At 37.8% G+C, this 23,492-nt stretch overlaps 1 protein-coding gene across 3 annotated transcripts; it reads left to right on the plus strand.

Moving 5' to 3' along the window:
* Window positions 1-1,101: 1,101 nt before the first annotated feature.
* On the plus strand, window positions 1,102-22,915 carry ARPP19 (cAMP regulated phosphoprotein 19). Of its 3 annotated transcripts, XM_019442083.2 has the most exons (4): window positions 1,102-1,161; window positions 1,388-1,442; window positions 13,835-13,957; window positions 18,734-22,915. In XM_019442083.2, exons 2-4 carry the CDS (start codon window positions 1,398-1,400, stop codon window positions 18,902-18,904), a joined length of 339 nt encoding a protein of 112 aa, XP_019297628.1. In that variant the 5' UTR covers window positions 1,102-1,161; window positions 1,388-1,397; the 3' UTR covers window positions 18,905-22,915. The 3 variants fall into 3 exon arrangements, with proteins under 3 accessions (XP_019297628.1, XP_019297627.1, XP_019297629.1); XM_019442082.2 differs by lacking the exon at window positions 1,102-1,161 and having other exon boundaries at window positions 1,280-1,442; XM_019442084.2 differs by lacking the exons at window positions 1,102-1,161; window positions 1,388-1,442 and adding an exon at window positions 13,656-13,736.
* Window positions 22,916-23,492: the final 577 nt, after the last annotated feature.

Consider the following 23,492-nt stretch of genomic DNA (forward strand, 5'->3'; position numbering starts at 1 on the left):
TCTCCCTATTGTTTGACATGAAGGGAAGGCAAATTTTCAGTAGGTTGTTTTGTGAGTATGGAATGAGAACAAATAGTTGATCTTAAGAAGTTTCTCAGCTGCCCACTTAAAGCACTCTCAAGGGATATCTTTGTCAAAGAGTTGGCATCTTGAATTCTCGTATTTCAGGTACTTGCTTGCCTGACAAACTTCTTCCTTCTTTTCTCCAAAAGGAGTGCAGTATCACACTTGGATTTTCAAGTTGCAATCCCCATGCAATTCTTCCTGTCTGAAATTCTTCCTAGGAAACTGGTTCTTTTGATGGTTTCCAAATTCCCACAGGATTGCCTTCATTACCCGCTGCTTTTTACTAGTTTAACTCTTAGAAGGCAACTTTTTCCAAGTTTCTGATAAACTCTTCATTGGAACCACCCTGTACAGTATTGCCGGTAGCTATCCAGATGTTAATTATAATGAGGATTAAATGTAAAGCCAACAGATTTGGTAGTTAAAGTCATTGGAATAGTTTGGTGTCAAGGGTTTCAGTCAAGTTGTGGGAGTGGACCTCCGGGAGTAGACAAATGAATGGAATTTGAATTCTTTCGTCAGATATTTATTTAACATCTAGGAAATGCTGGGCTCTGGGAGTGCAACATAAGCAAATATGGACGAGGTCCCTGTCCTGATGTGGCTTATTTGAGCAGGAAAGGTGTCATTAATATTCATATGTCTAATGGTACAGCGTGTGTTGCTGAAGATACAGACATGTGAAGACATTTAAGAAGTGGATCTGACCTACGGTAGGGGCTCAAGAAAAGCCTGAGGCAATGACATAGAATTTGGGATGTGAAAGATGAATATGGTTAAGTAGGAAAAAGGGAAAGGGAAACGGGAAGAGGCTTGTGGAGGGAAGGAGCACAGAGCTTTGAAGCGCCCCCCAAAAAAGCATGCGTGGCTACACTGCGGGGAGCGAGGAAGAGAACAGGGGAAGGCGAGTCCGGGAAAGTAGAAATAGTAAATCTCCCGGAATACGCAGAAAAGGGCGGGGAGAGGCGGCTCCACTTATAAACTACAATTCCCAGGAAGCATCTGCCAGACGGATGTGAGGTGAGGTGCGAGCCGCGACCTTTGAAGGAAGAAAGGAAGTGCTTCGGCGTCGCAGAGTCGGACAAGCGGGGTAAGGTAGGTAGGGGCGCGGTGCGGGACGGGCGGCTGGGGCGCGGCGGGCTGCAGTGGCCGCCGAGCGCCGCGAGGCTCCGTGTCGTCATAAGGCGGCGGCCATTTTCCCGGGCGGAGGCTGCCCGAACGGGCGCTCGGAGAGCGGGGGCGGGCGGGCCTGAGGCGGTGCGGCGGCCGGGCGGCCTCGGCCCCCCGGTAATCGCGTCTTCTCCCGGCGTCTCGTTTGCAGAGGGAGCACTATGTCCGCGGAAGTCCCCGAGGCAGCCTCCGCGGAGGAGCAGAAGGTGAGTGTGCACGGCGAGCGGTCCCGGGGGCTCGGAAGGCCCAGAGGCGAGCCTTCTGCGGGCCGGGCCTGCCGGGTGGCCTGCTCCCGCCGCGTGCGGAGGGGCGCGCCCCGAGTCGGCCCGCGGGTTCCTGGTGGAGAGAGCAGGAGCTGCCTGGACGCCTCCGCCGTGAGGGCCGAGCTCTCCCAGACCTGCCGCCCGCCGTAACTCTGGTGATTAGCGCCCGCGTGGTGGGAGTTTGAGCATTGTCAGAGTCTTGGCCGAGATTTGCCTTTTCTCAGCGCCTCGGTGTGTCGCCTTTTTCCTTACGCTCGACTGTACCAGGACTCCCGTTTTTGTGGTGGAACCTAAGTTTTTCCATGAGCCTCACTTAACGTAGGAAGTCTTATTTTTCCGTGAAGAACGAACTCTTCCCAACTACTGGTATTGTCGGCATGCTTTTAACTCCAAAGGCGGTATCTCGTGTTCGGGTGGCGAGTTAGACCAGGGTTGGCGTTTCCGATCCCGTCCTTGTTTGCCGCGTAACCTTGGCCAGTCGCTAAACTCTTCAAGTTTTCAATCTTCTCATTTGTAAAATAATGCTGATAACACTTGCTTTGTAAAGTTGTTGTGAGGCTTAAATGACGTGGGTAACTTACAATATTTAGCGCAGTGTGTGCTCAGAAATGTGAGCCACTGGGATCCGCATATGGTACTTGACTGAAAACCAAAAGCTTGGAATTGAAAATTTTTTACCAATTTAGTTGACCTGGATTTTTGTAGCAACAGGAATATTTTGTACACTTACTTCTAACATCCTTCAGATGTAGGAAAATAATCCACAAATCAGTATGATTCAAATTACGAACGTTAAGACTTTGTTTCGTCTGTGCTAGTTCTTGCCCCTTCCACCATTATTATTTCTGCTGCCTTGCCCTCCTTGGTACTTGTGGCTGGCCTACAAAGGCCCATATATTGTTTCTTAAATTGTTTATGGAGAGTTGCCAGCACCTTTTCTTGAAAAGTCAGACGGCATTATTATAAATAGAATTTGGTCTAGTAATTGGACTTTGTAAGGGCTCCTTCTGCTTCATGTTCTCCTCATGCTCCTAAACAGGTTAGAAATTTGATTAGTGTATTAGTGTTCTAAACCCACTCCATATGTTCTTAAGCATGGTAACTTTTCTTCAGTTGAATGATTCTGTTATGTTACTTGTAAATATTAAAAAAAAAAAAAAAGAAAACTGCGTAGGTAGTAGGCCAAGTTACCATATTATTCAGGGATATTCCAATGAAGATTATGTTTGGTATTTTTCACACTTTACAAAAACATGGACTTCTAGGACAGAAATACAGTTTAAAGATTACAATCCTAACTATAACATGAAATATCATTTATTTATTGAAAAACGTTTATTGTGTTCATAATTGCTTGGAATTTAAGAACGCCCCAAAACAACAAACCCATGTGTGTGTTGTCTTGTCCTAAACACTGACATCAACTTCGGTTTTGACTTCTGATGTACCGTGGTGTGCTATGTAGTTTCCTTTTATGAGATTTTTAGTGTGTTGCCAAAGTATAAAGTGTTGATTTCTACCGGGTAAATGCTTTTATTTGAAACAACCTCATATCAGGTTTAACAATATTAAACATGTATTGAATGTTTTCATAAAGGTCTACATTAAAATTTTAACTCAAGTCCTTTTGTTTTAGGTCTGTTGTCATTAATACCAAAGTGGGTTGGTAATATAATGTCCCTTCTTGAATTAGGGATTGGCTGTAGATGTTAAGTGTCCCGTAGCATGGATACCATCCCTAAACATGAGGAGAATGTGCAGAGTCACTTCTGTGTTCCTATGGGCCAAATCACCTGTTTCTTCTATTTTGGAAGAATAGCTAGATGACTTAAAAAATTGGATTATTCTCTGTGTACCCAGTTGACCTTTCAATTAAAGCCAAAGCATTCAGCTAAAACACCTTTATAATTTTACGGTACGTTGGCCTGTTGCCTCTGAAAAATTAACATAAAGAGATGAGACTGCATGGAGTAAGGGCTAAGTCACTATTTCTCTGAGAAGTGCAGGGCCCTTGTTAAGAGAAGAAAAACTGTATGGGCCACTTTTTTTTATTGGGATATTAAATATGTATAAACATGAAAATAAGTATAAACATACCTCTTTAACACTGCTTTAAAATTAAAACACGGATGGGGCTCCTTCATGGCTCAGTCAGTTGAGCATCTCACTTCAGCTCAGGTCATGATCTCACAGTTCCTGAGCTCAAGCCCCATGTCTAGCTTTGTGCTGATAAGTGTAGAGCCTACTTTGGATTCTCTGTCTTCTCTGTCTCCTCCTCTCTGTCTACCCCTCACCTGCATGTGTGCCTGCGAGCGAGCTCGCTCTCACTCTCTCTCTCTCTCTCTCTCTCTCTCTCTCTCTCTCTCTCTCAAATAAACACACATTGAGGTGCCTGGATGCTCATTCAGTTAAGCGTCTGACTTGGTTTTGGCTCAGGCCATGATCTCACTGTTCTGGGTTCAAGCCCTGTGTGGTGCTCCTCGCTGGCAGTGCAGAGGCTTTTTGGGATTCTGTCTCTGGCCTTCTCTCTCTGCCCCTCCCCTGCTTGCTCACACTGTCTCTCAAAAAATGAACAAAAATATTAAAAAAATTAGGCACCCGGTTGGCTTCGTTGGTGGAGCATGCGACTCTTGATCTTGGGGTCGTGAGTTCGAGCCCTCATTGGACAGAGATTACTTAAAATTTATTTTAGATTAAACAAATCAAATACAAACAAAATTAGTGTGAATTATCCATTGTGGCATAGTATTTTGCTGAAAGTAAATTTCCAACGTATTGAGAATGTGGTAGCAGTTGTTACAGGCAGGGCATTTTGAGTTTGGCAAGTTAACGCTTCCCTAGGTCATGTGATGACTCAGTTGTCCTTTTTTTTTTTAATGTTTATTTTTGAAAGACAAGAGAGGGAATGTGAGTGGGGGAGGGGCAGAGTGAAGAAACGCAGAATCCAAATCCAAAGCAGGTTCCAGGCTCTGTGCTGACTCCCACATGGGGCTCAAACTCACTAACCAGTGAGATCATGACCTGAGCCAAAATTGGGCACTTAACTGACCAAGCCACACAGGCACCCCTCACTTGTCCTTTTTAAGAGTAATCTGTGTGATCATTTAATTCTAGGATCAAAAATATATCATTTACATTTTAAATTCAGCTCTGTTCTTTTCTCACTCTTCTGGACAATTGGAGTACTGCTCAGTCTCCTTCATAAATGAAAGCTGAAATGGAAATCATGTAGCACTTAGATATGAGATGGCAATTCATATGTGCTGGTATATACTTAAACTTTTTCCTTCTGGATTATCACTGAAGTGAAAACAAAACATTAAAAAAATTTTAGCAGAGACCTCATGGATCTATCACCTGTGAATTCCACTAAGCTCAGTCAGACAGGTGTACACTCTTGTCCTGGGGTGAGAAGAGGCATAGTGATGACTTAAAACACATAATTCTATTTTCATTGTGAACGTCTTAAAGTCATGGACCCTTCTTTATCTATCTTTTCTCCCATTGCTCCTATCTTACCTGATTCATTCCACTCATTTCATTGTTCAGAAAATACTGGTTGAATGAATTTTTCTCAGAATTTTTCATTTGAAACCATTGCCAAAGTACTAATACAAATGACAAAGCTTGTACTGCAGTTTGAAAGAGGGAAGAATAGACTATAGTAATATAAAAACCTTTGTTTAGACCCAATTAAGAAATCTGAGTGAGAATAAAGAAACGTGTGTGTGTGTATGTGTGTGTATGTGTATTACTGCTTTTAAGTTTAAAAAAATTTTTTTTAATATTTTTGAGAGATAGAGACTGGGCATGAGTGTGGGAGGGGCAGGGGAGAAGGAGACCCAGAATCTGAAACATGAAACAGTCTCTAGGCTCAGAGCTGCACAGAGCCTGAAATGGGGCTTAAACCCACAAACTGTGAGATCTTGACCTGAGCTGAAGTCAGACGCCCAACCGACTGAGCCACCCAGGTGCCCCCCAGTGGTTTTTTTTTTTTTTTTTTTCCAGTTTATTTATTTTAAGAGAGAGAGAGCGCACAAGCAGGGGAGGGGCAGGGAAAAGGAGAGACAATTCCAATCAGGCTCTGCACCATCATTGCAGAGCCTGACATGGGGCTCAAACCCACAAACTGTGAGATCATGACCTGGGCTGAGATCAAAAGTTGGACGCTTAACCGACTGTGCTGCCCAAGCGCCCCCACTTATAAGTTTTTTAAAAAGAAGATCTGAAGAGCAGGTTTTCTAGAGATTTTATTACAATATTGATCAAATTAAGTTAGTAAGATGTGTTGGAAGAAGCTAACTGAAGTGGGGCTCTCAACTGAAACATTTTTGTCAGTTTAAAAGATAATGCTTGGTGCTTTTGTGAGTAGTGGAAAAGGAAGAGAACTATTACATCCATACATCATCACTAAAGAGTGGGTACAAACTGCTTTCCCATTTTCCCAGTTTTTAAAAAATTGCAGTTAGTATTGACATTTTCAATTTTAACACCACCTTTGGTAACTAAAAGGCTTAAGAGTGTTTTGTTTTTTTTTTAATGTTATTTTATTTATTTTGAGAGACTGAGAGCAGTGGAGGGGCACAGAGAGAGGGAGAATCCCAAGCAGTCTCCGTACTGTCAGTGCAGAAACCAGTGCAGGGCTCCAGCCCATGAACCCATGAATCATGAGATCATGTGACACCTGGGCAGAAGTCAAGAGTCGGTCAGTCGCCTGAGCAACTCAGGTGCCCCTCAAGAGTGTTTTTAATTTTAGTTTTTAAACCATAACTTGTTTGTTTAGTTTGTGTGCAACCATTGATACTCAGCAATCTAGAAGTAAACCTCAGAAAAGTTTTAAAATGTTTCTTGCTGCTACCTTATCAAATGTGCTATATATACAGCAGTGTTTTAGGCTTGCCTCTGTGTCTGCTACTATAACATGATATATTTCAAAGATAAGCTGATAGTGAAGCTGTCAGGTGTTTGGAAAGTTTCTTAGCTTTATTGAAACAATTGGAGTATGTTGTGTTTGTTCATTCAGTAGGCTTTTATTGAACACCTGTTAAATGCCAGGCACTAGGCAAGCAGCAGGGACTTAATTGGACCACAGTATTTTTCCCTAGAGGTTGATAACAGTTCCGATACCTTCCTGGCAATATCCCAAAGGATTTGTTGGGCTTTCATTAATCTTTTCTACTTATTTATCAATCATTGCGTCAGTGAACATATTGCTGAGCAGATAGAGGAAAATTTGCTTAGAGTTACCAGATTTTTATTGCTGATGTTGCTATGTAACTTCTCTGCTGAAGGTGGAAAAGTGGTATTAATCATTCAGACTTATCAGTCCATGACATAATAATCCTTAATTGTTTGAATGTTCTTTTTATGTTTTTATGCCTTATACCCCAACTACTCACAAAAGGGACATCTAATATATTTCAGTAGACTATTTCACAAAAATGCAAGTGCCTAAACAATAAATGTTAAGCTATGTGCTAGGTATAGAGTATACACTGAAGATAAATGTACTTGTCAAGAAGATAACCTTCATTTAAAATACTGTTTTTAAGTATTTTTTGTATATTATAAGCATATATCTTTGGGTTTCTGCTTCCCCAGTTTGTAACCTATGGTTAAATGTTCTAGAATTCTAATGATCCTTTTTCTACTACTCTCCTCCCTGCCCAAGGTATTATCAGCATAGAAACTACTTAGCTGATGAATCCTTACAAAGTAGTAAAATTGCTCTATGACACAGAAGCTTCTTGGAGAATAAAAGTTTGAAAACAGATTTGAATTTTTCTTAAGTTTATTCTGGGAGACAGAGGGGGAGAGAGAATCCCAAGCAAGTTCTGCACAGTCAACGCAGAGCCCGATGGAGGCTTGAACCCATGAACCTGTGAGATCATGACCTGAGCTGAAATCGAGAGCCAGACACTTAACTGACTGAGCTACGCAGGTGCCCCCAGATTTGAATTTTTAAAAATACTTCTTGGTTAAGCTTGTCATTTCCATATTTTGTTGATCCCTTTGGTTTTTATTTCATTAACCTCTGCTTTTTATTTTCTCTCATTCTCTTTGGGTTCTGTTCTTTGTTTAACTACTGAAGTTAGATGTATAGCTCATTGACTTTTACTTTTCTTGTTTAATACATGCCCTTAAGGGACATTTGTTGAATCTTACAAGTTTGGTAAGTATAGAATTTTTATCAGTGAGTTCCATGTGTTTCTTTTTTAATTCCCATTATTTATTAACCATGAATTATTTTAGTAATATATTTTTTAAGCTTCTATACATTGCAGTTTTGTTTGTTTTTTAAATGTTTGTTTATTTTTGAGAGAGAGAGAGTGTGCACAAGCGGTGAGGGGGAGGGGGGCAGAGACACAGACGAAGTCTGAAGCAGGCTCCAGGCTCTGAGCTGTCAGCACAGAGCCCCATGTGGGGCTTGACCTCACAGACTGCAAGATCATGATCTGAGCCGAAGTCTGATGCTTAAACGATTGAGCCACCCAGGCGTCTGCCCCTGTGCACATTAGAGTTTTAATGATTTAAGCTATTTTAGTTACATACGTATTTTAATTTCTGAATAGGGATATATAAATTTTTTTATTGTTGACTTTTGATCTTGTGAATTGTAGTCATAGATGGTCCTTTGGATGAAAATGGTTAAGGCTTATTTTATAGCCTATTTAGTCAGTTTTTCCATTGTGCTTGAGAAGAATATACATTTCCTAACTATTGGGTGCAGAAATAAAATACGATATCTTGACTACTTTGTCTTTTTCACTTATCAATAATGGAGGAAGGTGTATTGAAATCTGTACTGATAGACTTGTCAGTTACTGTAATTCAGTCAATTTTTTCTTTATAGCTTTTGAGGCTTTTTATCAGAGGCATGAATATTTAGATTCTCTGCATCCCTAATAATGCTTTTTGGCCCCCTATCTTTTTTTTTTTTTTTTTTTTTTTTCTTTTTCTTTTTCTTATCTCTTGACCTCCCAGGCTTTTGGGTTTTTTTCCCCTCATGATTGATTTTTCTTCTTCCGTTTTACCTCTACTGTTAGTATGGAAATTACATACTTCATTTCTGTTATGTAATTGTTTCCCCTTGAAATTTTATACATTCTTAATTAAACAAAATGTAAAATTGGTAAACAATGTGGACCATAGAACACTTAAACTGTGTTATGTAGTATTTTTGTTTTTTATTTGTTTTTAAAGTAAATGCTCCCCCTGATGAGGGGCTTGAACTCAAAACCCTAAGATCAAGAGTTGCATGATCTGCCAGCTGAGCCAGCCAGCCTCCACTTTTGTTTGTTTTCCTTTTGTTTTGTTTTTAACCTCGCATATTAAGATATTAAAATTTGAAAAGCGAATGTGTTGATTATATCTCAGCAAAGCTGGGGGGGAATTATTAAAGTGGCTTGTCAGTGTACATTAATGTATTTCAGTTTCTTTGCTATTTCTTTCCTTTTTAAAAAAATTTTTTTAAATGTTTATTTACTTTTAAGAGAGAGAGACAGTATGAGCGGACAAGAGGCAGAGAGAGGGAGACACAGAATCCAAAGCAGGCTCCAGGCTCTGAGCCATGATCCATGAAATCATGACCTGAGCCGAAGTTGGACACTTAACTGAGTGAGCCACCTAGGTGCCCCTCTTAGCTATTTCTTTCTATATCTCAAACCTTTTTCAAGATTTATTTTGATTCTAGCTGAAATAAATGTTTTAAGAGTTACTTTGAAGGATGTCCAGAAACATGCAGTCACACCAGTCATTGTGGCCTTTTGCATTTTTTAACATGACTGTAGGGATAAATTGCTTATTTTACCTGATTTTATCGACCGGCTTCTGTCCTGGACGGTAGAAACCACTTTGGGTATTTCAAACAGAAAGCGTTGTGATTTAGGGAATTAGGTTACAAATTTATTAGAAGGGATGGAGGAATAAAGGGGGAAGATAATGTTTCTACAGGTGTGGATTGTAGAAAGCTGTTGACTCTGCATAAGTGAGCACTATTCTGAGCAGACCATCCCTTGCACATACTCTCGTGGAGCAGCTGCACTAGCCCCTGATGATCTGCCTGATGCCTTCCTGCAGGAACTCATGGGCTATTGCTGGTGTTCACATTGTTGGTCGCATCACCAGGAACAGAGTGGATTCTTTCTCCCATGTTTTTTAATCTGGTGTAGGTGCCATTAGCAGAACCTAATAGTTCAGTCTGGGAAAGGTAGTTTCAGGCTTCTAACTAATTCAGGGGAGTGTTTTAAAGAAGAGTAAGTGTTGACTGAATGCCAGCAGACAGTCTGCCACCTGATGTGTTATTTATAATTGACTCTACATAAAGTCCAAGCATTTCAACTTGCTTATCAGTAAGGTCCTATAACTGTACATTTGCAAAAGGTTAAGAACGTTTCTGTATGATCCATGAAAAATGTAGATGTGTTGATGGTATATACTGTGTTTTAAAAATACAGCTTTGGTCATATTTTTCCCCCTTTTGGTATTAAATGCAGCTGAAATTCTGAATCCAGCTACAAAGTTGCAGCTTGCAGACACTTAACTTTGTGCTATGTATTTGGCAAGAAAGTTCAATGATTGACTTTGTTTTTTCTAGGACACATTATATAGATCCATTCTAAACCTAAACAATACTTCTGTAAATGCTATTTGCCCAGACGTATTTTATAGTAACTTAATTCGATTTAATTGAACGCGGGTAATATATATCATGTATAAACATATATGTGAATATATTCTTTATTAAGAAAATAAGGGAATACCAGATACAATTGTATATTATGTGTAACCTTTTCCCCTCTCTTATATAAAATAAGGGAAACCTGCAGAAACACTGGAAATTAGGGAAAGTTGCTACCTCTATACCAGAAATGTTAAGGAATTTTTCTTAAATATAAAGAACTGATAATTCAAATCAAACAAAGGAAGTGGAGAGCCTTTATTTCCCAGGCAGGCCCAAGAAAGCTGGATGGTTTTAGTGGAAATGTAGGACTCTCTTGACACTCTTTAATTTGAATGTGCAAGAGGGTGCCTGGGTGGCTCAGTCGGTTAAGCATCCGACTTCAGCTCAGGTCATGATCTCACGGTGCTTGGGTTTGAGCCCAGCATTGGACTCTCTGCTGATGGCTTGGAGCCTGGAGCCAGCTTCAGATAAACACTAAAAAAAAATTTTTTTTGAATGTGCAAGGACTCAAAGGCTGTAAATCAAGTTACAGTCCTTTTCAACTAACATCCAAATTCAGTGTTAACCAATTTAAAAAACACAACTGTACAGAGGGACCCAAGAGTAGGTTCCTTCTCCCAGTTCCGTCCGAGTAGCACCGATGTGAATACAGTTGGACAAACTGCAGTGACCCCACCCATCTTCCTGCACTAAGCTGGTAACCTTAAATTTACAGTATTTCTCTACCTTTTGTGATGAGTTCAATACAGTCATACCTTACACAGTGGTTATATTCTAAAGTTAGTAAGGCAGGAATAGCATATAACTAAATTTGCTCTTGAAAAACTACAATGAAGTCATAATCCATGATTCCCTAATAGTGGAAACATCCCCATCAATTCTCAGTAGGACAAGTAGTCACTTTAATCCAGTGGCTGAACAGATGTCTGGGCTGATTCTTCAGTTTATAGCCGAGGTAGCAGACTTGTATGTAGGGACTGAGTTTTTAAATACTAAGATGATAAATAGAACATCACTATGCTTAAACTCTGAAAGAGGCCCAGGAGTGAGATCATCATGGAAACGGCAGGTTGGCATCACACACCTCACACTTGAGCTCTCTGGGGCATACTCTTCTTGAATGGGATGACTGGCAGAATCACCACTCATACTGTTTAGAGTCTCTCTCTCTCTGACAGCATAGTTGAATTTTGTGTACATCAAGTGAGGTGATGTCTTAGACTGAAAATCTAAATAGATGCATGAAACTGTAGCATAAAAAAAGGAGGAAGGTAGAACACTTGAAGCAGAAAGGAGCATGCATATAAAGGAAGCCCCATAGAAAAAGTATATTTGACAGCAGCAGCAGTTTTAATATCAAAATCCTCTAAGACTAAAAATGAGAAGACGTAGTAACAAATGAGGTTGCTGGTCAAGATGAAGGAAATACAATGTATAAGGTAAACAGAGCTAGTTATAAAGCATGTATGAATATAATTTTGAAAAATAAATGCAAAAATCATATTAAGTCATTTTGGGCATAAGTAATTTGTTTACTGTACAAGAATACTAGGCTTGACATTTATGGATATAACATTTCTGCTTTTTGACATTTGCAAATAACCTGCAAGAATCGAGATATGCAAAGGTGTGTGATTTTGTCTAGCTGGTATGCAGAAAAGCGTCCATTAGCTGGAAGGTGTGTGTACCTTGCCATTGCCCAGCATCGCCTGTTAGGGCAACTTTTTCTTGATTCATTCTTTCTTCTTCAGTATTTACCAGACAGTCATAAACGTTGCTTCCCTATAAAATATGGCTCTTTGAAAGAAAGTAGACTGTATCAAGTCTGGTGTTAAAAGTGAATAAGCTTGAGTGGAGGCCTCTTGCTCCACCTCGTGGAGCCCCTTGCTCCACCTCCTCCCCCTGCCACCACCTCGTGCCCCAGGTGGGAAGACCACATGCCCTTGGAAGGGGGAATGAAGAGGAGTTGAGAAAAGGAGAGAGAATGGAAAGAGTCAGTGCCTTTTCAACTTGACAAATAGTTTCTGTTGACCATGAAGAGGTGGCTAAGACACCCCACTTACTCCAGAGTCTGCAGATGGGATCATGGGAAAACTGACAAAAGTCAGCGCAAGAGAAATGTCCCTTTTTAAATGCCTGATTGTTCATACCATATACAGATCTATTGTAGATGAGTATCTATTCCCATCTTTACCACCACCTCCTGAAATGAGAAATAACTGTTTGGAAGGACTGACCTATTCCCAGGACTGAGGCTGGTTCAGTGGGTTACTTATCTCCAAAGATGGAGGGACACTGGGAAAAATGAGCAAATAGGCCTTGCTGTTTTCCTCTATTTACCACTCTCAGCTCATACTCCTTTTTGTCCTATCGTATTTTTTCATTTTCTCTGTACTTTTGTTCAAACCTAGCATAAAAATCAGGTTTAAATTGTTTGGTCTTCATCCTTATGAACTCTTCTGTATCACATAAAATTTGTATTAAATAAATTCTGTATGCTTTTCAAAAAAAAAAAAAAGTGAATAGGCTCAGGGGTTCCTGGCTGGCTCAGTCTGAAGAGCATGCAACTCTCTCTCTTTTTTTTTTTTTTTTTTTTAAACATTTAATTATTTTTGAGAGAGCACAAGCAGAAGAGGGACAGAGAGAGAGAAAGGAAGATACTGAATCAGAAACAGGCTCCAGACTCTGAGCTTGTGAGCACAGAGCCTGACTCTGTGTTCAAACCCACTAGCAGGAGATATGACCTGAGCTGAAGTTGAACACTTCAGTGAGCCACGCAGTCACTCCAAGCATGCAATTCTTCATCTCAGGGTCATGAGTTCAAGCCTCGTATTGGTTGTAGAGATTACTTTAAAGAAGAAAAAAAAAAAATGAATAGGCTTAAAATATTTATATCATTTGGTCAGAAAACACATTTTTGATAAAGAATGGGACCTTTGGCATGTCATTAAATACAGGGGGAGATTAGGGAATAATGGACATTGATATGAAGGTTGACAAAGATGATGTTTCCCTTTAAAAATACCAAGGTCAGGGCACCTGGCTGGCTCACTTGGTGGAGCATGAGACTCTTGATCTTGGGGTTCCAGTTCAGCCCCACATTAGGTGTAGAGATTACTTAAAAAATAGAATCTTTTAAAAAACAAATAAAAAATGCATGGTCTTCTGTATTGAGTTAGGGAATATCTTCTGGTAAATAAGCTGTTGTTAATTCCTATTAAAGAATCTCAGAGCTTCCCAGTCATACATGAATTTGAATTAATAGGAGTTCAAAAAGCTCTTGTATTTTAACATTAAAATGGTTCTCTAAATATAGGCACAGAGCTGATGAGTTCCATGGAAGGTGACTAACTATAAATGTATTATACATAACTGGAAAGTAATGGCAAGCAAGACTTCAGAGCTGAGTTATCTTGATATTTTTATCCAGTGTGTGGGGTGTACACATGCATCACAGCTATAATAGAGCTATCACATGGATCATTTGAAAAACAAGACAGAGATGTTTTAAAAGCTTCTGCGCTTGATTTCTTAGTCAGATGCTGCATTATTTGGTATTTGACAACTGAAGTCAGGGTCCAGATATTGAAAGGTGAATTATTTTAAATAAGTGAATTGTAATAGAGAAGTAATTTATTTTAAATTATTTCAGGAAATGGAAGATAAAGTGACTAGTCCAGAGAAAGCCGAAGAAGCAAAATTAAAAGCAAGGTATCCTCATTTGGGACAAAAGCCTGGAGGTTCGGATTTCTTAAGGAAACGATTGCAGAAGGGGGTAAGTTCTTACATATAATCTTCAAATGCTTAAACCCTGAACTCATTGTGCTGGTTGCGATTATGAAATGGGTGTCTGTGTGTATGTAACTCTGTACTTTATCAGATACAAATATATACATAGATATACATAATTTTTTTCCAATATTTTATATCATTTACTCTATAAATCTGTATAAGAATGTACATCTCATCACTTTTAAATATAAACTATTTCAAGCATGTGGAAAGTGCAGATAATAATACAGCAGAACTCATGTACCCACCACCCAGATTTAATATATTTTGCCATATTTACTTCAGTTTTATCTTTGTAAGAAAGAAAATGTAGATATAGTTGAAACCTACCACATGTATGTATATATCCCCTGCCCCCTTCTTTCCTTTATCCCACCCCACCCACCCTTCTTTCCAAAAGCAGCGACTATCCAGAAGCTGGCATTTATGCTTCTGCCAATATTTTTTAACTTTTACTTGTTTTAAAGATGATTTCCATGCCAAGGCTAAAAATAATTTTTATTTGGATGAAATGATCACTTGTAAAGGCAGAGCTTATTATCTCCTTTACATAATACATTTTACAGAGTTACTCTAATACAGCTTATACATGGTAATTTTAGTAGTTGAGATTACTGAAAATATTTTTTCAAAATCTTACTAATTCTTTGTGAGGCATAAACCATTATTGCTCAATAATGAGATCTGAATTGAGATACTGCTACATGCTTATTCCTTAGGTTTTCTTTCTAACTCCTTTGTAAAAAATTAAAGGACTCCATCTTTGGTTTAAGTACATTTAAATTATTTACCTTACAGGGAACAGGGAAAGAAAAGAATTATTAATAGAATCAGGTGCCAAATCATGAGTTTACTAAAATAAATACCTTGAACATACTGGTATCTGCTGCTTGCTTAGTAAAAACATGTTTGTATGTATATGTATGTTTATATGTGTAGGTATTGGCAATAGTTATATATGGATTATTTTCTCCAAATTGCAAAAGGCTGTTTTTTTCCCAGCTTTATTGAGATACTATTGACATACAACATTGTGTAAGTTTACTGTGTACAATGTGATGATTTGATACACCTACATATTGTAAAATGTTGACCAGTAAGGTTAGTTAACACATCCCTTACCTCACATAATTACCATTTTTTTGTTATGGTGAGAACATTAAAGCTCTACTTTCCAGGCACTTTCAAGTGTACAATTTAGTACTGTTAACTTATTGTACATTAGATCCCTAGAACTTCTTATTCATCTTCTAATTGAAAGTTTGTGCCCTCTGACCAGTATCTCCCCATTTCCCCCACTCCTCCACCCCTGCAACCACCATTTTGCTGTTTCTGTGAGTTTAATGTTTTTAGATTCCACATGTAAGTCAAATCATACACTGTTTGTCTTTTTACCAAGAGAGTATTTTAACAGGGCACCCTAGCTGGCTCAGTTGGTAGCATGTGTGACTCTTCATCTCTGTGAGTTGAACTCTGTGAGTTCAAGCCCTGTGTTGGGCATAGAGATTACCTATAAAAGAAAAAATAAAGCTCACCTAATAAAAATTTTTACAGAATTATATATTAAATACTTAGTTTTAAAAGTGGCAAAATACAGAATTTTCTTTGTCTTACGAAAGAATAACATTCACAGCTTTGAAATAATAGGATGGCAGGTTGGAATCATTCCAAATATATAAAAATGTAAAATCTCTGTTTCATGAGAAGTAATTCATTGGGGAAATTGTTACAAAAATGATAGTTAATACCTGTAGTACATAAAAAAGATTTTTCAGATATTCAAGAAAAACATTAAGGTGCCCCTATGTAAAATATTTTATCAGAAGAACTGTTAGAAAAATGTTTATCCGTGGTGGAAATCAGTGAAATGTAAATTAGATCATACCATAGTACACGTACAAGTAAATTAGAAAAATATAATAACCACTGGTAAGGTTGAAGTTGAATATAGTTAATATTCTCTTTGCCATGTGTAGCATTTAATACTCATTGTGGAAAGGGATATGGATCAAGATTTATAGAAGTGTTCATATTCTTTGAATGAATAATCTCTTGTGAATTAATCTAAGGATATAATTCAATATAAGGAAAAAATCGAGTTTGAAGATACTATTTGTAGCTTTGTAACTAGAAGCAGCACCGCTGTTCAGCAGCAGAGGAATAGTTAAATTGTAATAAGTCAACAAAATAGAATATTTTGTAGTTATTTACGAGCATTATTCTAAATACCATAATGTAGGGGATAAATAGAAAAAGCAGAATGAGAAACATATTCATTGAGAGCATAGCTATGTAGAATGTATTTGTATCAAGTCTAATTTTGAAATGGTCCCATCAGGTATGGTTTTATTTATGAAAAAAATTATATAATCATCTTTGACTATGAAATTATTATTTGGAATTGATTTACTCTTAAGTGTTCAGGAAACTTTTCCTTTGTTAATCTCCAGCATAATTTATGCTCAACCATTCTTCCAACATTTGGGCTGTTATCTTTGTAATTTTCCTCAAGCTTCAACTATTTATGAATTTTTAAGTATCTTCAAGTCAGAATTTATCAATCTTGTATTTTGGAATTGGTGTTGTAAGTGGTTGTGAAAGAGAAAATGCTGCTTGAATCAAGAAATAGAATTTGAGAAGGGAACTCTTGAATGATTTTGCATTATACCAAAATGTCAATGAATAAGCACTTTTATCTTGGGAAATGAAGTCTTATATTCAACTATATCATTTCTTACTATTTTAAAAGAGTTTTGAATTTTTTAGATGTCAGGGTTAATAGGATCATTAGAAACTGACTTACAATGGGGACAGTCTGCCTAAAATTTGTACTGTACATTAAATTTTTCCTTTTGTGTTTTTTATTGAGAAAGAATTTGGCAGTCTGCTTTGTTCTCCTCTAGAAGCTACTAAATTTCAGAAGTAGCTCTCTAATATGCAGAAGCTTTCTAATATGATACTCAGAAGTTCTGAGATTTTTTTTTCATCCTATTCATTTTTTTTATGTTTATTTTTTTGAGAGAGAGCACACTCGAGTGGACAGGGGCAGAGAGAGGGAGACAGAGAATCTGAAGCAGGCTCTGCACTGTTAGCACAAAGGCCAACATGGGTGGGGCTCGAGCCCATGAACCGTGAGATCTTGGCCTGAGCTGAAGTCAGACTCTCAACCAACTGAGCCACTTAGGTGCCCCCCACCATACTCTTTTTATTTTTATTTTTATTTTTATTTATATTTATTACCTTTATTCATTTTTGAGAGTGCAAGCAGGGGAGGGGCAGAGAGAGAAGGAGAGAGACAGAATCTGATGCATGCTCCAGGCTCTGAGCTGTCAGCACAGAGTCCAATGCAGGGCTCGAACCCATGAACCAAACCGTGAGATCATGACCTGAGCCAAAGTCGGATGGTTAACTGACTAAGCCACCCAGGAGCACCATACTCATTTTAAAACATGTAGAAATAAAGCTGCAGCAAGCTTTAGTAGGGTCTGGTCCAAGTTTCCTTGTTAACTGCTCAGTGTGTTACATGTATAGTGACAACATGAAAAGCAGTTTCTAGCTTTAGACCCTTTGGCTTTAGGCCTGAGCTGTCTTATCAGAGAATAATAGTCCCTTCAGGGAGGCAGCCACTGAGACCTTTTCCCAGGCCACTCAACAGTCTTAGACCAAGCTGTGAATTCCCAGCTACTTCATTTACCATACAAGATATCCCTGAAGTCTCAAAGAGAATTTTTCCCCCTTTCTCCTTTTGTCAGTGAGGTGCTCATCTCATTGCTGGACTATTCCCTCTTGCCTACTCTAAAAGGTTAAGTTACTCTCTTTTGAGCACCTGTAGCACCTTGTGTACTTAAAACAGTATAATGGTTGGAATACTCGACTATTGTCCATCTTTGTATCTCAAGGATTCACACAGCGCCTCAGGTATAGTAAGCAGTCCGTAAAGGTAGGTTAAACATGAAAGGTAGAAGTTGGAAACCAGGCAGATTTGTACGTTTTTACTCTGGAACAGATAACTCCTGTAGATTAGCTATATTAAGGTTGATATTTAGCTCTCCTTGCAATTTCTATTTTAGTGATAATAGGGTATCATTGCTACCTTACTCATTCCTCTACCTTAAAAAGTTGTATTTCTTCAGTGTCTTAAGTGAAATATGGAAGTGTAGAATAAGGAGGTACATTTTAAGTGATAATTTCTAATGAGTTTTCTTGTCACCCTAGCATTTATATTTTACCCTTAATTTTGATCTTACTGAATTGCTTTCATTCACATAAATGATTTTATTTTTATATATATATATATAATTTTTTTTAAGTAGGTTCCAGTGCCCCGTGTGGAGCCCAACTTAGGACTTGAACTCACAACCCTGAGATTAAGACCTGAGCTGAGACTGAGTTGGATGCTTAACTGACTGAGCCACCCTAGCCTCCCTCAAATAAATAATTTTAAATCCTTTCAGGAATGTTCATCCTAGGTGACAGGAGCTATAAATAATGTTTTTAATAATTGAAAGTGTATGGCACATCCTAAATGCAAGATGGTGAATTAAGTGTTTTTATTTTCCAAATAATTTAAGCAAGAATTTCTGGTTTTTCTGTTAGTAATTGAAAGTTGTGCTATTTCATGTTAATGTTTTTGTTTAAACTTTTTTAGATTAGCTTATTTTATATTGACAGTTGAGGGTTACATCTACATCTTAAATTCAGTGTGATTGCATATGAAAGTTTTAAACTCCAGTCTGAATTTTTTTTTTTTCCCTTGTAGCAAAAATATTTTGATTCTGGGGATTACAACATGGCTAAAGCAAAAATGAAGAACAAGCAGCTTCCTACTGCAGCTCCGGATAAGACAGAGGTCACTGGTGACCACATTCCCACTCCACAGGACCTTCCTCAACGGAAACCATCCCTTGTTGCTAGCAAGCTGGCTGGCTGATTAAAAGAGCTGAACTGCATGAATCTTTCAATTCCCATTTTTTCTCCTTAATATGTTACTTTCTCTGCTTTTTATTTCCTTTCATTCACTAAGTCATTTCAGAATGACAGCTTTGCAGGTAGCGGTAGTGTGTGCTGCTATTGTAAGGGAATATACATGTGTAGAGTTTTTGATTAGTTTAACAGTACACTGATAAAGAGAACATGTTAGAGCAACATAAAGTAATCTACTTGAAAATAATTGTATATATTACCTAACTCCTAGTGTAGGACTGTTTCAACAAGTAACAAGCAAGTTTTACAATTGTAATGTTTTGGCTTTCCTTAACTCATCTTAATTATAGCTTTGTATGTTACTCTTATTTAATATAACATCTATTGTATTGATTTCTTCTGTATTTTCCTTTTGGATTTTGTAAAACAGAAGTTTAAGACCACAAGTTGGAAGAAAGGTTACATTCTTCAAACAAAAATAGATGGGGCTCTGAAAGATTTGTATCTCTGTGCTTGAACTTGAATGGCCTTAAACCTGTTTCAGCTTTAACAATAGAATTTTACTTGGGCAATATTTGCCCATTCTGGTGTAACTTATGTGACTCTAGTGCTTAACAGCTGCCGTTGAAGCTAGTATTCTTATTCCGTTCTATAGTGTTAGAGTATCTTTTGTTGAAGATGTGAATGAAGTGTGCATGTGCATTGACTGTTGAATTCACTTTTGTGCCATTTTTGTAAATACAATAGTTTTGCACAACCTCTCACAAATGTCTGTATTAATTTCACATATTAAAAAGCAGATGATGTGCCAACCAGAAGCACAAGAGTTCCTACACAAAACTCTGTACGTTATTAGAGCTTTTGTATAGAAAGAGTAGTTTACAGTCTTGGGCTTATAGAATACTAAACTGAAATCTTTGCTTAGTCTGTCATAGACTTAAGCTTTTTCATTTGTTATTAATATCCATGACATTCAGTGGCCTTGTGCAGATATGATATGTTGCTTAGGCATATCTTGTCCTATGCAGAACATTTCATTTTGACTTTTATGAAAATTGCAATTCATGTAATTTATATAAACTTTTTTAATGTAGAAACTTTTTACTTCCACAGTCAATTTGGGGAACACTAGAATAAAAGGCTTCGATACTCTGCCTCCTGTGGCCCCTCCCTCCTTTTTTTCTTGCTGCTTTAACTCAAATCTTGTTCACCCGTGCTGTTCAGTCTTTAGAAGCTTAGGTGTCTATCCTCACTCTTGAAATTTACTCTACTGAATGCTATATTTTATAACAGGATGATGTTTTTCTTATAATTTCTTAGTTGTTAATTAACCATTCTTAATCCTGTATTACTAATATTTGACACTTGTTTAAATAAAAGGAACTTTATACTGAAACATTTACTTGAGCAGCGTGGCCCAGGAACTCATGTCAGGATGAGCTGAATTCTGGTAAATAATTTTAAGTAATTCTAATGAGCTAATAAGTGAATTAGACTTAAGACACTTAGAATCGTTTACGTGATAGGTGGAACATACTCGTATTAAAATATTTAGATATTTTACTTCTGTAGATGTCATTTTAATAAAATACCAATTTAATTTTACTTGTGGTTTATCTAGATAGTAAGAATTTAATTAACAGACTTTATTGGGATATAGTTACTGCTCTTTTAGGAGCTCTTCCCATTGGTGTTGTAATGCTATAGCATGACAGTGAAGATCAGTAGCCTGAGATGATAGCATTTTTTTTCTTTGTCTTTGACCTGCATCGGCATCCCTCTTTTGGGATCTAGGCATCTTTTCTAGATCTTGGCTCCATCTGTATACTTGCTTTCCTATGACCCCAAATCATTGTAAATGGTGCCTTGAGCACAGCACCTGCACTTAAAGGCTGCCTAGCGCTGTGTAAGGCTTGCTGATTATCTTCCTTCTCCACCTACCCCCAAAAGGCAGAAAAGCAATGAAATCAGTAATGTTCTAGTTTGTAATTTTAAGGGTCAGTCATATGTAAATATATTTGTTATGGGAGCAAGTAGGTTATTCCACTATATATAATCATTGTAGGATCCATTTAAGAATTATGAAATACCCCAAAGTAGACTTTCTGTAATAGTATTACTTTTTTTTTTTTTTTGTGACTATTTGCAAGCTGTCACCACTAAATTTACATCAGAGAAGATTAATCTGAAAGATCACGGAAACCATGTTATTCTTGACCATGATAGGACTCTAGGACGCTGTAGTTTACAACAAATGATACAACCTTTGCCTAAGTTTTATTTTGTAAAGTATAATGCTAATATTTAACCTACCTCAAAACTTGTTGAGGATCTGTGAAATACTGAGTAAGTGCCCAAAATAAAATACTGTTGATTGTCTTTTTATTAAAAGTAAGTTTCCTCATTAAACCAACCTGCCTTCTGTAAAGTCACAGTGCTTAAAGTGTCAGGATTTTCCATTAGGGAAAGACCTGTCAATAAGACTTTGTAGGTATAATAGCTTAGCCTTCATTATTGGTGCTTGGAATATAGAGGCTTTTAATTTTTCTATTTTTTGTTCTGCCTCAAATCTCAGTTTATTTAAGATATATTTGCAAACTGTTTCACCATTGCTTGAATGAAGATGTTGACTAGATGAGCTTAATTCTCCATTTCTCTAATTTCAGAGTTGTGGTTTGAAAAATGGCTAATTGTCCTGTTTAATGCAAATGACTGTTGAAGTGAACTGAAGTTCATGATAACAACTACTTGATGAAAATTGGCTAAATCTGAAATAAAGTACCTGTTTCATGTCTAGTAGCTCTTACTTTGATAGTACCATTTGAAGAACATTTCATTTTTGAAGGCTATATCTGACTAACACAATTGTAGTTCTTGGCATGTTGGGATAGTAAGGATTGTTGGATTGTTTTGATGAACTGGCAGTAGCATGTTTACGGTCTATTTACAAGTTATTCTATACTCCTGTGCTGCTGACCTAAAAATAAGTCGTAACTATTCATCAAGACAGGCCTGGTGAGGCTTCTCTTTACTTGTTATTACTTCAAAAGTTGGAATTAGTTGCTCTTCTTACTTGATGGTACAAAACCATACCTCTGAGTGTTGATACTTTTTACTAAATCGGACATGTATTCTTTCTCAATCAAAATTAGGTTTTATCAAAGCTGAAATGTAATCTCTACTTAAATTGTGCTGTAAACTTGATGTTTGGTGATCCAGGGGCTGGGAGCCTATAGGAAGAGCACACCCGAGTGGCAACTAAAACAAGTTTCTCTTGGTGGCCTTTTCCCTCCCCAGCATTCAAACACATTTCTTGTACTTTTCATTTTCCTTTTTCACCTCATTGTACTTCACCCCACATCCTTGCTTACTTCTTAAGCCTCCAGATGGTGTTTGTTAAATGTTTAGTGCTGATGAAGTGTCAAACCTTGAATATCCTTACCAAAATGCCACAATTAAGGATACATTTTTAATTTTCTAAAACACTATCCTAATCTGGATGACTAATTTGAGTGACTGTCCCAACTCTACAACTCAGCGTATGCACTGCCAGTCTTCCCTCATATCTTTTCTCCCCCTGACTCCCCACCACTCCTTGTAAAATTGGGATCAAAGAAATCTCATTCCAGGATTGTTAATCTAAGGATTTAAAAACCCTGATTTTAATACTGTTTTACTAGTCTGGGCCTTTAAAGTAGGTAGACCTGTGGGTTTTATTCTGCATTCGCTGGTGGTCATGAAACCATTAATGTATATTTGTATTATGTTACTTACCAACCAAATTGCATTTGAAAGAAAACACCTAATTAATAAGGCTTCAGATCTGTTATTGCATCTCATTTGTGATGCAGTATGACACTTTGCCTGTGTTAAAAGGGCCAAGAGTAAATGCCTTTTTTGTTGAACATGTCTATAGAGTTGGCAGTTAATGCTGAAATTTGTCAAATAGCCCTTCCAAAATTATACTTGTGAAATACACAAAAAAATAAATTGATCTGCTTAATTTCTATTGATACAATTTGCAGTTTTTGTCTTATTTAAATGTTACTGTTTTTCAGAATATTTTCTGAAGTCGATACCTTTAGATTTCAGCTACTAAATGCAGAAAGAATTTTGTTAGAGTCTTTAAGTTTTGTTTTAAATCACGTGTGATAATGAGATTCTAGCAATCTGATGTTTGTAAAGGCTTTGTGATTAAGATAATGTTAAATGTTTGCACATTGCAAGTCTTCATCTCATGTATAAAATAAAACGCTCTTGGGGCGCCTGGGTGGCTCAGTCGGTTAAGCATCCGACTTCAGCTCAGGTCACGATCTCGCGGTCCGTGAGTTCGAGCCCCGCGTCGGGCTCTGGGCTGATGGCTCAGAGCCTGGAGCCTGCTTCCGATTCTGTGTCTCCCTCTCTCTCTGCCCCTCCCCCGTTCATGCTGTGTCTGTCTCTGTCTCAAAAATAAATAAACGTTAAAAAAAAAAATTAAAAAAAATAAAAATAAATAAAATAAAACACTCTTACAATACTGTCAGAAACAGAAGATGGATTAGACAAGGAGCTTACATTCTGAGAACTTCCATAATATTTAATGCAAGGTAGAAGGT

Source organism: Panthera pardus, unplaced genomic scaffold (genome assembly GCF_024362965.1).
Source record: "Panthera pardus isolate Hobbes unplaced genomic scaffold, ASM2436296v1 HiC_scaffold_24, whole genome shotgun sequence".
NCBI classification, from domain to species: domain Eukaryota; kingdom Metazoa; phylum Chordata; class Mammalia; order Carnivora; family Felidae; genus Panthera; species Panthera pardus.

Bases quoted from the DNA above. Each gene is read 5' to 3' on its own strand.
- ARPP19 (XM_019442083.2), top strand. From the start codon at position 1,398: ATGTCCGCGGAAGTCCCCGAGGCAGCCTCCGCGGAGGAGCAGAAG. The intron at 1,443-13,834 runs GTGAGTGTGCAC...AAATTATTTCAG, and splicing joins CCTCCGCGGAGGAGCAGAAG to GAAATGGAAGATAAAGTGAC. The intron at 13,958-18,733 runs GTAAGTTCTTAC...TTTCCCTTGTAG, and splicing joins GGAAACGATTGCAGAAGGGG to CAAAAATATTTTGATTCTGG.